The following is a 15,043-nucleotide window of genomic DNA, read 5'->3' as shown; positions in this document are numbered from 1 at the left end:
AGAGTGGTAACGGTAAAGAATTTGCCTCCCAGTGCACAAGACACAGGTTTGATTCCTGGGTTGGGAAGATCCCCTAGAGGAGGAAGTGGCCTCCCATTCCAGTATTCTTACCAGGAGAATCCCATGGACAGAGGAGCCTGGCGGGCTACAGTCCATGGAGTCGCAAAGAGTCAGACACGACTCGCATCTGAGCAGCAGCAGCAGCCTTCCAATAGCCCTTTGGGGAGGGTATTATTTCCATTTTAGAGATGAGAAAACGGAGGCCTCGAGAGCTAAAACAACTTGCTGCAGGTCACAAAACTGATGGGTGGCAAATGAGAGCTTTGCTGCCTCCCCAACCTCTATGCTTTCCATCACACCATTTGTGTCAGTTAGGAAGCTTTTGGTTGTGAGTAATGCAACTAAAAAAAGATTGAAGCAATAAGCACATTTATTATCACACAAAACAAGGAGTCTTGAGTAGGGCAGCTCCAGGGTTGGGTAACTCACTGGTTCCCATCTTTTCTGCTCTGCCATCCTCAGCCTGTCAGCTGTTCCTCCCATGATTTCAAGATGCCTGCAGCTCCAGGCATCACGCCAGACAAGACAGAGTTCAGAGTGAGAGAAGCAGTCTCTTCCTATGGGCGTGCGTCTCTTGGGAGTAAAAGAAACCTTTCCCAGAAACCCCCTCAGCAGACGTATGCTCATTTCCCATCAACAACAGCAGGGCAGTATGCCTCTCGCAAAGCCAGTCACTGAGAGGAGAATGGAATTATCATGGCTGACTTACTCTAAGCATGATAAATCCTCTGGTGTAGGTGATGGAGACAGATTTCTCCGAAGGGTGGAGGAGCACGGGTTACCCAAGCAAGAATGAGACTGTTTGCAAGGAATAGGGAGGAATGATGGCAGAGGGGTAGGCAGACAAGCAAGCCCGCCCCACCCTACTGCTCCTCTGCCACGAGGTTCTGCAGTTTGTAGGTAGTGGTCATTACAGTTATTACTCAGCTGACTGGGAAAGCAGACAGATCCACGTTCTAGTTCCAACTCTGCCACGGCACCTTGGACAAATATCCTAATCAGAAGACATTGCAACTTCCTACACACCACCCCCACCAGGCCCCCTCAGGATTTTGCCAAAGGAAATAAAATTGACAGAGAATTTAGAGAACAGCAAGATAAAATGCAAGCATATCAATTCAAGCTCACTTCTTAAATCCAGATCTCTCAGTGTGAGCTTGGTTTCAGGCTGGCTTGGCTATACTCAGTTCTTTAGCTCGAAACCTCTTGCCTGCTGCTCATCTGCCCTGTGAATACCAGACCTATCTATATAGCCTCAGAGTGCAAAGTTGGGTTGGACTTAGGACCACTTTAAAGGTTTTTAACTGAGAAAGAGGCATGACCTAGGTGATAACTCTTGTAGAAGCATGGAGGATTCGTCATAGGAAGGGAATGGGGGATAAGGACTAGGGTGGGAAAGGCCTCTTAGAACCTGTGGGCCTCTAGGCAAAGAAAAGGAAGGTGTGTGGAAGGGCAGCAGCAATGAGGATGAAGGAAGGAGGAGGGACAGGTTTAGGGAAACATATCAAAGGGGTTCCACTTCCAGGAATGGTAGAGAGTGTGACTCCAATCCACTCTCCTCCTTGTTGAGGACACTAGGAAATCTGAATAAAATATTTTTAAATACTTGCTTGAAGGTAATCAGAGAGCTGGCAGGAAAGTGAAGAGTTACTGGGCCAGGATCCAAGGGAGAATAGAGGCCCAGGAGGTGATCTTGGTATTTGGGACAGCTCTTCCGCCCGAGGGATGTTTGCTGAGTCTAGAGGCAGTGACTGAGATACTGAGCAGTGCCAGAAAGACATGAATTGGAGGCCAGGGCCTGCTACAGAGTGGGTCTGTCTGGTGAACCCTCCTCTCTCCCCACCCCAGCCTACTTTGAGTTGAGAGCATGAAGGGCAGAACTCTAAAAGTGGACCAAAAGTAAAGAGCTCAGCCTCAGATCATCTCAGTCCTAGAAATTAGATCGAGGCGACCTCAAGTTGCTAGTGTCCCAGATTGCAGGTGCCTGTTGGGACGCAAACATGAATTCTCTCTTTAGGATGATTATATCATCTGAGACCTCAAATTATTTCCACAAACAACTTTGCAAATAGTGTGTCTGGCATACAATAAAAACAATGGGGACAGTATGAATAAAAGCCAGCAGAAAAAGACAAAAGCAGCAGCTCTGCAAGAATTCCAAATGGGTTTCATTAAATTTTAAGAGCATTGGAAGCTATGAAATAAAAAATCTAGAAACAAAAACTACTAATACCTGAAATTAAGAACTCACTAGATAGGCTTAATAACAAATTAAGACACAGCTGAAGAGATAATTAGTGAACTAGAAGATAGGTCAGAAGATAATATCAAATGAAGCACAAAAAGATGAAAGAATGGAAAATAAAAGAGCAAATAAGACACAGAGCAATGATTTCCAAACTTTACTGTGCATACAAATCACTTGAGGAATCATGTTAAAATTTAGATTCTGATTTAGTAGGTCTAGGGTACAACCTGAGATTTTGCATTTCTAACATGCTCCCAGGCGACACCGCTGCTAATCCATGGGCTACATTCTGAATGTCAAGGACACAGAAGTTGTGAGAAGATATCCCAAAAAACAGGATAAAGAGAATGGAGCAGAAGATAAAATGTCCGAAAACTTTTCAAAGCTGTGAAAGATATCAAGCCCAAACGCAAGAAGCTCTACAACCTTCACAAGGAATAACTTAAAGTCCACACCTAGGCTTATCATAATAAAGCTACTGAAAAATAAACAAATAGAGAAAAGTCTTAAAAGCAACCAGAGGATGGAAAAACCAGTTACCTTCAAAGGAGCAAAAATAAGACTGTCAGCTAACTTATCAGAAACAGTGGAAGCCAGAAAACAACACAATGAGATATTTAAAGTATGTATGAAAAAAACAGTTATCAACCTGTGACTTTATACCTTTTAAAAATATTTTTCAAGATTAAGGTGAAATCACGACGTTTTCAGACAAACAAAAACTGAGAGAACTTATCACCAACATAGCTGCCCTGAAAGAAATACTAAAGGGTATTCTTTAACTAGAAGGAAAAGGATCCCAGATAGAAGCTCAGTGATGTGGGAAGAAAGGAAAGAAGAGCAATTAATGGTTGAATATGTGGGTAAATTGAAATCAATATTGACTGCATAAAATGATGATGATGTAATCACCTTGAAAGAGGTGTCCAAATATTTACAGAGTTAAAATATATAACAATGGCATGTAAATTGAGAGATAGTAAATGGAAATTCCAAGTCCTTCCATTATCTGAGAAGAAAAGCGGCAGTTACTAGACTTTGGTAAGTCAGAGACTCACACAATCTAAACGTTATGAAAGACTGCATAATAGCAAAACTAATAGAAGGGGGAAACAGAGTTTCTTTTAATGCACAATCCAAAGGAGGGCACAGAGGACAGTAGAAAGGAAAGCAATAGGTGGGACAAATAGAAAATAGTAAGGTGGGACAGTTAGACCCAAATGTATCAGTAGTAAGATAAATTGGCTAAATTCTCCAGTTAAAAGATAAAGACTGCCAGACTGGCTAGCAGTGAAGCAAAACTCAAATATGTGCTGTGTTTAGGAGACATCAAAAACATAAAGGTGTAGAAAAGTTAAGCATGGAAAAAGATAAAAGATGTACCATACAAAACTAAGAGAAAACTGGAATATTAATATCAGACATCGTATGCTTTAAGGCAAAAATCATTCTTAGAAGGACACTTTCGTTATGATAAAAGACTTAATTTACGAGGCAAATAAAACAGTGCTAAATTTTTACGAACCTAATAACATAACCTCAAAACACACAGAAACAAAAACCAACAGAACAACAAGGATAAATAGATAAGTCTACAATCATGGTGGGAGATTCCAACATATTTCTCTTAATAACTGGTAAGAAAGAAATGTGCAAGGCCAGAGAAGACTTGAACTCTGCAGTTGCCCCCGTGGGCATCCGTAAACACCCACCCCCTGCATCCCAGAACAGCAGAGACCTCTAGCAGAAATAAATGGCAAGGCTGTGGTAGTGAGGAAGGGCAGAGTCAAGGATGACTGCCAGCTTCTGGGCTCAGGCCCCTGGATGGATGATACTGTTTCTAAGTATTTTATTTAACCTAGAATTGTTGACCACTTGTTAGATTTTTTAAAAATCGTGGTAGGTGCTAAAAGCTGAGAGCGCAGGAAGGGAGTGCAAAAGTACTAACTGTTAGGATTTATTGAGTCTCTTCTGTGTTAGGCACCATGTCAGGTGCTTTATCTTAATTAGCACTGATTCTCACTACAAACCTTTAATGTGGTTGTTATGTCCATATAGATGGAGAAACTGAGGCTCAGAGAGATAACGTAAGTTGAATAGGATACCATCACAACATTCAAAGGAGCATAAAAGCTCCCAGGAGAGAAGACAAGTTACAGCAATACAAGGAAAAGATGAAGGAGAGTATGGGCTGGAAACAGGATGCTGCTAGGCTCCAGGCCCTGGGGTCCCAGGCAGGCCCAGACATGGGAGCAAGGGGAGGTCATAGTCCATAGGCTCAGATCCACTCGGGATGGGTTTCTCAGCCAATTCTAAGATTTTCCCTCCTGGAAAGAGAAAGAGGCTAGCCAGCACCCCAAGGGCAGTACCCCGAGTACACGGCAGGAAGCATAGTCACCCACTGGCTGACCACCGACCTTTGACCCTCAGGAGGAGGCCTGCTCTGTGAGTCTCTAGAGTCCCCAGCCTCAAGGAGCTCACAGGCCAAAAAGAGCAAAGTGACCAGTATATTTGGCCTACATACAAGCTTAGTTAGTAGAGCATTGGCTAGGGGATCAGGTTAGGACCACTGGGATCAAGATGAATGCCTTATGGGTTCTGTTTCTTTCCTGTGTCTCTTAAGTTCTTGGTTCTGGCCAAAGAGTTCTGCAGCTGGCCATTCCCAATGCCTCCATCTCAGAGGTTTTGTTCCAAGCCCCTAATGATCACCTTTATCCTCTCAACTGTTTGCCATGCTAGAACCTCCTCCTTTAAACCAGAGCTTCAAAGATGCCTCCTTCAGGAAGCTCTCCCAGATTAATCTGCCTTAATCTCTCCACACTGTCATTGTTTCCTAAAGGCTTTGTTCCTCCATTCTCTAAACTGACCCCACCTTCCCCCTGCTCAGTTCCAGGTCCCCCCGCTGGCATCAAAGCTGTTCCTTCATCCGCCAGCAGTGTGGTCGTGTCATGGCTCCCCCCAACCAAGCCCAATGGGGTGATCCGCAAGTACACCATCTTCTGCTCCAGCCCCGGGTCTGGCCAGCCGGTAAGTGGGCCCAGGGCTGAATGTTGAGCAGGACTGGAGAAAAGGAAAGTACCCTATAGATCAGCTGCTTCTGGGCCAAATCCTGGGGCTGTTTATATCTGTGTTTCGACCTGATTCATGGATAAGTATGGGCACCCGTCACCCAAGAGTGGTTGAAGCCTTACCCAAGTCCATCTTGGGTCAGTCCTCCGTTCCAGGGACTGCAAGATTATCGCAAGCCCTGGAGGCTTATTTGAGTAGGGGTCTCCTTCAAGCAGGTGGGAGAGGGAGGACAGGGCCTCAGTTCTTCTGGTCTGGCTGACCAAGGAAGCTCCTAGCAGATCCCAGAGCTCTGGACTGAGCACTCGCTAGCCCATGGCTTTTGGAAGTGAATCAGCTTTTCAGCTTTTCTGGGCTTAGAGGGCTGCTGGAGCTCTGCTCCAAGTGGCCCCCTCAGTATGGATCCAGTTGAAGAGGGGAAAAGATGGGGGACAGCTGGGGGAAGACCAGGGCATCTCTCTCTGGGTGCTGCCTGCCCAAACCTGGGAGTATAAAGTAAGGAGGCCCCTGGCACTGGGGCACAGTGTGGGGGGCTGGCCCCTACCCTCCACCAAGGGCTGCTAAGAGGGAGGAGAGGATGAGGGCAGGTTCTCATCTCATGCAGGTGGCTATGCACCCACATCCCGTAACAGGCATCCTCCCCTCTGCCCATTTCCTTCTCTCCAGCCACTCAGTCACAGAGTTCTGCTGGGTGGCTGATCTGTAGTATACGCGTTCTAGTTGTGAGAGCAAGTGCAAAGAAACACGTGCCCTTGGGATGCTTCCAGGCTAGTGAGGGGAGCAGAGGGGGTGCTCCCGGGGGCAGGGGCGTGAGTACTGTTGAGAGATGTGCTCGGGATGGGGGAGATCAGGGAGCAGGAGAAGGCCGGCTTCTCCCTCCATCAGCAACTAGTGACGTGACGGCAGCCCCGGCACCTGCAGATGAGCTTCTGACAGCCCAGAAAGCTGCCCTGAAATTGCTCGGTAATTGTGTCATCATCTCGTCCCCCGCTCTCCGCTTTCCTGTGGTCTTTCTGAATTACCCTCTGAGCCATAGGCAGCCCCGCTCCTCGCCAATGAGGCCATAGCTCTATTCCCAGAGGAGAAGCCCAGGAATGTCTTTTCAGTGACTCCGCCCCCTCCTCTCCTTCCTCACCGTCACTATTTCACATACAGGAAAGTACACATATGATGACTGTACAACCCCATGAACTTTCATAGCACTTCCAGGCACTGAGTGGGGGATTCCCAGAGCAGGAAATAGGGCAACACCCCAGAAGGTCACCACCCTCCCCCTACAGGTATAACCATCATCCTGACTTCAGATTAATACTATATCAAGTACAAATACACAATATATATGGGCTCCCCAGTTGGCTTAGTGGGTAAAGAATCTGCCTGCAATGCATGAGATTTGGTTTCGATCCCTGGGTCGGGAATATCCCCTGAAGCAGGACATGGAAACCCACTCCAATACTCTTGCCTGGAGAATCCCATGGACAGAGGAGCCTGGCAGGCTACAGTCCATGGGGTAGTCCGTGGGGTCTCAAACTGTTGGACATGACTGAAGTGACTGAGCACACATGGATGCATGCATTATATATATATACATGCATGCATTTTATGTATGTATACATACATGCATGCATTTTATATATATATATGCTGCTGCTGCTAAGTCACTTCAGTCATGTCCAACTCTGTGCAACCCAATAGACAGCCTCCCACCAGGCTCCCCGTCCCTGGGATTATATATATATATATATATATATATATAAAATCTGCCTGGCTTCTTTGACCCAACATTAGTTTGAATTTGTGAATTTCATCCATATTGTTGTGTGTGGTTAGAGAGTATTCACTCTCACTTCTGTATAGTTTTCAATTACGTGTATATATCTCAGTTTATTTATAATTATCCATTGACAGGCATTTGAATAGTTTTCCATTTGGGGCTATTGCAGTTGGTGCTATTGTGAACTCCGTGTCTCTTGGTGCTCTTGTGTATATATTCCTGTTGGGCCTGTGAAAGGAACTGCTGGGTCATGGGGTCTGCAGATATTAGGTTGAGAACTCTGTCATTGTTGGGGGGGTGTGTGCCAATTTTCCAGTTAACATGTTCAGCTGTGTTTTCTGCCCCTTTGCCCCCCTCCTCCTGCCCCTCCCCCAGTACACACATACCTTCCAGGCTCTTTTTACACTAGGCTGGTCACCATTCTGGACACCTGCTCTGCCTTTCACACCCCTGCACCTCTGCCCCTACTGATCCTACCATCCACGGCACGTTCTTCATCCTCTAGCACACGTTGCATGTGTTAAACGGCAGTTACCTGCTCACTCACCTGTCTCCCGCACTGCTCTGTGGGGCCCTGTGAGGACAAGGGCGGCATCTTTTCATCTTCAGGGCCCCAGCCATAGAACACTGTGCCTGGAACATCCTTGTCCAGGACATACATTTGATGAATGAATTGCTAGCAGCCTAGCAATTGTGAAGTCTTAGACATTGGGCAAATTTCCCTTCATAAAGTGATGAGAGGGTGGGAACTCCTTCTCCAGCTTGGGTCTGTACGCACATTACCTCCTCTGATAATGAAGTCTCTCAAAGGGATTGGTGTCTGGGAGCAGAGTGTCCTCGTTAACTCAGTCTCCAAGAGCCCCAATCCACTAGTGGGGGACACTTCTCCTAGGCTCCAGAGCAGAGCCTCTGGTCCCCATGCCCTCCTCCTGCTACTGCAGACCCGGGGACCCTCCCTCCTTCCCCTTCATGTCCCGAGTGTGGAGGAACCACCTCTCTCCTGTGGGTGCGGGGCAGATGTGCTGGCGTGATAAGAACTCAGTTCAGCCATGTTGCAAAGCAGGGACTGGGCTGAACAAGGGGCCGGGGGACCTAACCACCACCTGTGGTTATGGGATGCGATTGTTTTGTAGAAATATACTCCAGGTTCCAAGCAACTGCATCACAAATTCATTTATGAACGAGCTCCAGGATTGAGGGCACACTCATGTACATGGAATGAAGCAAGACCGTGGGAATGAGAGGCTGAGAGGCAGATGCACGTGTGTCTGAGTCTGAGTGTGTGCATACATACTGGAGTGCATGACCTTGTGTGTGCAGAATTCTCAGAATAGATGTGGGAAACTGCATAAGGTGCAGGATACCAGGAATTACACCTTGGGGCTGGCCAAGGCTAGCCAGAGCTGCATTGAGTCCTGTTAGAAATGTTTCCAGTTTAATACATTTGCTGTTTTTCAAAATAATACAATTTTATTGTAGAAAATTCTATGTACATATAGAAGAATAGAGAAGAAAATAAAAATTGCTTGCATTCTCACTCTCTAAAGATAACCACTGGCAATGTGTTGGGGTATAATCTTCCAATCCTTGACCTGCACATACACTATGGTTTTGTTTTGGTTTTTTATAAAATTAAAATAAAAATTTATAAAATATTATATAATCTCCATTTTTCATGTAGTATATGTAGGCACTTTTCTACACCATTAAATATTCTTTTTATTGAAATAGAGTTGATATCAAATATTCTTTTAAAATATTATCTTGAGTGCCTGTATATATATAATCTGTTTAACCAGTCCCTGAATTGCTCTATATTTAATCTATTTTCAGTTTTTTACCATTATAAATAATTTTTCATGGAGAATTCTTCATAAAAGTCTTTATACTCATTGTTTTATTATTTGCTTAGTATAAATTTTTATAGGAATCCATGGATCACAAAAAGTATAAATATTTTTGAGGTTTGCATGCACATTTGCAAACTACTCTTCAGAAAGTTTGTACCAACTTACACTTCCACCAGCATTATGAGTAGCATGTATTTTTCCCTTGTGCACATGCTAATCTAAGATATTATATATTTTTCATTTTCTGTCAGTTGGATTCTAAACTAAGTTGATTCTTTTATTGTGTGTTATGTGATTTTTGGTTTTTTCATCTTTGGATCATTGTCAATTCATGTCCTTTCTACATTTTTTATTTGGGTAGATCATGGTTTTCTTCTTATTTTTAAGTACTCTTTACATATTAAAGATAATAACCATTTTTGCTCTTATAGGTTGCAGGTGTTTGCCAGTTCATTGCTTGCCTTTTTATTCTAGTTTTCATTATACCATAGGTTTTCTTTTCATATAATTCAAATTTATAAATCATTTCTAGTTATGATTTTTCTATTTGTGATTTTCTATTTTTTATTTTTTGATTAGAAAAATAGGTAAGTAATTAACCTATAGTTTCTCCTTGCATAGTTTTACCTTTTTTTAACCTTTGATTACTGTGATTTTATTTTGGAGTGTAGTTGTATGTTTTTGAAAGTGATTTCAGGAGATTAGGGGGAAGTCCAGGTTAAAAGGAAGGCACCCAGGACCTGGATAAGATGCTAATACCTTCCAGGGGAAGCCAAAGCTTTCCTGCCCTGTGTGGACACAAATGCACAGTCAGGTACACACTCACAGACACAAGCAAGGATACTTAACTTTTCTCTACACGTGCACACACACACTTCCACCCTCACAGAAACACATGCCCCCATTCACAAAGGAGAAAGAACACGTCCCCACTTACAAAGGACTGGCACACTCCTTGCCTCAGGATTCCTCACTGTGACCAGTCAGGGCAGGCGGAGCTGGATTGCTTTCTTAGTTTGCAGGAGAGAAAACTGAGGCCCCAGGAACCATGAGAGACACTGTGGTCCATATGGTAAGAAAGGCAGGCAGGTGTCAAAGCTACTTTATTGCCCTGCCTCGTGCTCAGATATGACCTGCAGATACCCACACGGTCCCCAAGTGCTGCACCCTGAAAGGACTTCCCAGCTACCAGGGCTCAAGGTGGATTTCCGGGAGCTCCTGGGCCCAAGACCAGCTCCCGAGAGAGGCAGCAGAGGGGATCTGCTAGGGAGCTCTGTGTGTGTGGTGGGGATGCCTGTACCCTCTCCTGAGCATCTTCTTACAGATGGTCTGGGACCAGAAAGGATGTTTTCTCCTGTTACAAGTCACTGGGCCCCTCAGCCCTCCCATGGGTGGCAAAGAATGTCCCTCTGTGACCCCATGTCTGTCTGGAGATCTGTCCCTCAGCATGTGCTTGAATGTGTCTACACATCCGTGTGCATGAGAGTGTGTTCATGGGGGCATGCGTGTGCAACATCCCCTGACTGCAAAAATAACTAATTATTAGCTCCCTCTGGCCTCGGGGCCCCCCATCTGTTCCAGGGGCTGCTCCCCCTCCCTAGACTTCCGCCCTGATTTCAAAGAGGCCCTGGTGCTGTCCTGCTTTCCCTTCCCCGCGGCTGACCAAAAAATAAAATGAAATGAAAGTCAGCCCCATCCCGCCTGCACCAGGGAAGGGGCTGACAGGAGGTCTGCAAACTAGCGCTTATCAAAAGCTCCTTCTCAAATTCATTTCAATATCTGAGCCTCTGGTTTCCAAGGCAACATAATCTTTTCATCAAAGCAACTGGTAAAACCACTGGGATCCGATATTGTTTTGTTGGCAACTTGTCAAAACTGTCATTTGGTTAAAAAAATTTTTATAGATTTATATAACCTACAAATATATACAGTGATCTATACCACTAATAATCATTAATAAAGTGCTGCCCCATGAAGCTCTCGTAGTTCTCTCTCCCTCCCCTTCCTCCCCCAGAATGGGAGGGGGGGCGGCAGGAACAGGTGGTAGGAATGAAGGAGACATTAGGCAGTAGGGCTGGCAGGTGACTCTGAGTGGGGACAGGCTGGGGGAGCCTGTCTACAACCCTAATAAGGCAAACGTAGTCATTTAGCTTCTTCTCAGAGACTCCCTTTCCTCAGGGTTTTCCTGGGATCCCCCGCAACCTCCATTCTCCCTTCTGTCTCCCGCCACCTCTCACCCACCCGAAACACTCACATTTCCTGGCCTGAAGCCATCGCAGCCAGCGACTAGATCAGTCCAAGAGGTGAACTGAAACTGACCCAGCAAACCGCCAGAGCCAGCCCGTCAGTGCCCAGGGCCAAGTCCAGGGCAAGCTGTTCAGTGTTGCTCCAAAACCAGAAAGGGCCAACTAGGCAGGATCCTGTCTCCACCGCCCATCGCCCTGGCCATTGCCCCCACTGAGCCCAGGGCCCCCAGGAAGAGTGGAGGTGGAGACCCAGGGGCCTTGGCTCTTAGTACGCATTCGCCTCTGCCCCACAGGCACCCAGCGAATATGAGACAAGTCCGGAGCAACTCTTCTACAGGATCGCCCACCTAAACCGCGGGCAGCAGTACCTGCTGTGGGTGGCCGCCGTCACTTCCGCCGGCCGGGGCAACAGCAGCGAGAAGGTGACCATCGAGCCTGCTGGCAAGGGTGAGCAGCCTCGGGAGGGGGCTGAGGGCAGAAACTGCCAGAAGGCCCCTTCTAGAATGACGGTTCTCCCCAACACGACTTGTCTCCCTCCACCCTGTCTGTGGCCTGGCTGTAAGGAGCTGGCTGGCTGCTTGCCTCCCTCCTGCACCCACCAAGACTGGGCCTCTGCTGCCCCCTGACTCCCAGAAAGGCTCACAACAGGCTCGAGGCCATGCCACTAGTCGGGCCGCCCAGCAGAATGCACCCTGGTCCCCCACTCCAGACTCTTCTCTGAGGGTGAAAGAAAGGGGTGTTAGCCCCACCCCCAGCTCAGCTCCTCCAGAGGGGATGGAGTTGGGATATGCTGCTTCCATGGAGCAGAGGGCTGCAAAGACAGCCCCCTCGTTCCAAAGCCTGGTCATCTCAGGCTGACATGATCCCACTGGTCACAGACATTACAGAGGGCATGCCTCAAAGGAGGCTGTGGGCTGGGTGGGGTGCACGGGGTGAATAAGAACATAATTGCTCTCAAGGGTGCCCCACTGAACCCCTGACCTGGGCATAAGTGTGGCATGGGGGCATGTGTATCCCTACTCTACAGGCAGTGATAGTTCTGAGGCCTCAACCCAAGACCAAGACTGAGGCCACCTCACAGAGCTGCCAGGCTCCCCCATGCCAACCCTGCGGCACGGGATTTAGCCACACAAGCCTGAGACTTCCAGCTTCTACCTTGACTCTGGGCCTCCCTGGGCCCTCCCTCCTGGCCTCGCCTCCTCCCACAGCCACAAGTGTCTATAACCCTGAGGCCCCAAGCCCAGGACTCGGATGACTGGCAGCTGCCTCAGCCCAGCCCCACTCCAGGGGTAACCAGCTTCCTTTGGATGAGATACAAGAGGCATCAGCCCTCCCCGCCTCAGGCTCGGAGTCAGCGGGCACTGAATGGAGGGCCTGCAGCTGCCCTGCCGCGAGGGTTGTCATCCCATTTTCCAGGGGACACTCTGAAGCAGGGTGGCACAGCCCTCAAACACAGCAGAGTGGTGGGCCAGCCTTTCTGGCTCCAATTTGGGGGCTCTTTCTACAAAGCCTCAAGTTTCTTCCCTCCTCTGACCCCTCCTCCCAGTGGTGCTGCCAACCCCTTCTCCTGAACTTATCTCCTTCCAGGAGGGAAAGGACCCGGGACCCCCACCCCCCCCACAGACAGACACAGACAGACAGACAGATACACACACACACACACACACACACTGAGAGGTCCCAGGAGCCAACCCCAGCCACAGGGCAGAACTGGCTCTAGAACAGTGTCTCTAGAGCTCCATCAAACATCCTTGGCAGGCAGCCGGTGGTTCCTCTAAAACTCCACTTTGAACATGTCACTACTTCCTTGTGAGCCTCCTCGTGAGGTCAGGAGGAAGCCCAGCCTCCTCGAGGTGCCAGCAGAGCCTCGGAAGCTTCTCCTCCCGCTCACTGGTCTGACCCCTACTCTGCTGCCCTCTCTTCAATCACCCTGGGCTTGGGTCACTCATCCCGGCGGCTGGAGCCCCTCCCACTCATCATGGGTTTCAGGCCCTCATGCCTCTCTCAGTTCTATTCCCCCTTCTGACACACCTTCCTTCTCTGCTTACAGTCCATTAACAATGTTGTGATAGTTTCTGGTAGACAGCAAAGTGACCCAGCCAAATATATACATGTATCCATCCTCCACCAAACTCCCTTCCCATCCAGGCTGCCACATAACATTGACCAGAGTTCCCTGTGCTATACAGTAGGTCCTTGTTGGTTATCCATTTTAAATATAGCAGTGTGTACATGTTGATCCCAAATTCCCTGACTATCCCTTCCCCCCATTCTTATCCCCTGGGAGCTAGTGAATTCCTTCTTTGACTTCAAGATTCAAGTCCAAGCTTCCAATTGCAGAAGTCACCCCAGGCCTTCACCTCCTCCATGCCTCCTTCCTGCTCCCAGGGCTATTGTACCTACCCCCACCATAGTATTTTTCACTCTAATAATCTGAAGTGTCTGTCTCCCTCTTGGATGGTAAGCAACTCGAAGACAGGGACTAGATTGTACTCATTCTCTGGCTCCTTAGAGCCTCTTATGATACCTGGTCCAAACAGGTATCTGATAAATGTCTGCTGGATGAACGATTTCCCCTCTGAAAATGAAAACGAAAACATGGGGTCCTTTTCATCCTCTCTTCCCTCTAGCCCCAGCAAAGATCATTTCTTTCGGGGGCACCGTGACAACACCCTGGATGAGAGATGTGCGGCTGCCTTGCAATTCAGTGGGAGACCCGGCCCCTGCGGTGAAGTGGACCAAGGACAGGTGTGTGCGGGACCCTTTAGGGATGGTGACCCCCAAAGATGGGCGTTGCAGAAGAGCCATGAAGAGAACTGATGTCCTTCCCTTCCGGCTGACTCAGTCATCTCCAGCCCTGGGGAGGCCCTTGCTGGGTACATGGCTACACCCTCACGTGCTAGCCTGGCCTCCCTGGCTGCCCTGTCGGCTGCCATGGATCTCCCTTCCCTGGGTGGTTGAAGAGGCCATGGTTACCAGATATCCCCAGGAAGCGCTGAGTGAAAACCCAAGAATCTAGGGTCCCGGAGCCAGTGCCTTACTGCTCCCAGCTCTAACTGCCTGCAGACCTGGGGGAGGCTCCAGGAGGGGATGCCTGCCATAAGCCGCCCCCACCCCCCGCAGTGAGGACTCAGCCATCCCCGTGTCCATGGACGGGCACCGGCTCATCCACACCAATGGCACGTTGCTGCTGCGCGCGGTGAAGGCTGAGGACTCAGGCTACTACACCTGCACGGCCACCAACACTGGCGGCTTCGACACCATCATTGTCAACCTTCTGGTGCAAGGTGAGACCTTATGAGGTGGGCGGGGCTCTGAGAGGTGAGCCCCTGCGAGGTGGGCAGGGCTCTGAGTGGTGAGACCTGCGAGGTGGGCGGGGCTCTGAGAGGTGGGACCCTGTGAGGTGGGCGGGGCTCTGAGAGGTGGGACCCTGTGAGGTGGGCGGGGCTCTGAGAGGTGAGCCCCTGCGAGGTGGGCGGGGCTCTGAGTGGTGAGACCTGCGAGGTGGGCGGGGCTCTGAGAGGTGGGACCCTGTGAGGTGGGCGGGGCTCTGGTGAGGACAGGGATGGCTCAGTTCAGTTCTGTTCAGTCACTCAGTCGTGTCCGACTCTGCGACCCCATGAATCGCAGCACGCCAGGCCTCCCTGTCCATCACCAACTCCCGGAGTTCACTCAGACTCACGTGCATGGAGTCAGTGATGCCATCCAGCCATCTCATCCTCTGTCGTCCCCTTCTTCTCCTGCCCCCAATCCCTCCCAGCACCAGAGTCTTTTCCAATGAGTCAACTCTTCGCATGAG

At 48.6% G+C, this 15,043-nt stretch overlaps 1 protein-coding gene across 1 annotated transcript in view; it reads left to right on the top strand.

The window, feature by feature from the left end:
• The window catches only part of DSCAML1 (DS cell adhesion molecule like 1), a 369,146-nt gene that overhangs the window by 341,880 nt on the left and 12,223 nt on the right, over positions 1–15,043 (top strand). The window contains exons 20-23 of the mRNA XM_055548208.1: positions 5,196–5,335; positions 11,538–11,691; positions 13,875–13,992; positions 14,368–14,531. Of these exons, the coding sequence (XP_055404183.1) occupies positions 5,196–5,335; positions 11,538–11,691; positions 13,875–13,992; positions 14,368–14,531 (576 nt within the window). The remainder of the gene's footprint in view (positions 1–5,195; positions 5,336–11,537; positions 11,692–13,874; positions 13,993–14,367; positions 14,532–15,043) is intronic.

This window comes from Bubalus kerabau, chromosome 15, assembly GCF_029407905.1.
Source record: "Bubalus kerabau isolate K-KA32 ecotype Philippines breed swamp buffalo chromosome 15, PCC_UOA_SB_1v2, whole genome shotgun sequence".
Classification (NCBI taxonomy): Eukaryota; Metazoa; Chordata; class Mammalia; order Artiodactyla; family Bovidae; genus Bubalus; species Bubalus kerabau.
The sequence above is the reverse complement of the archived record's forward strand: the minus strand, read 5'-3'. Positions and strand labels throughout refer to the sequence as shown.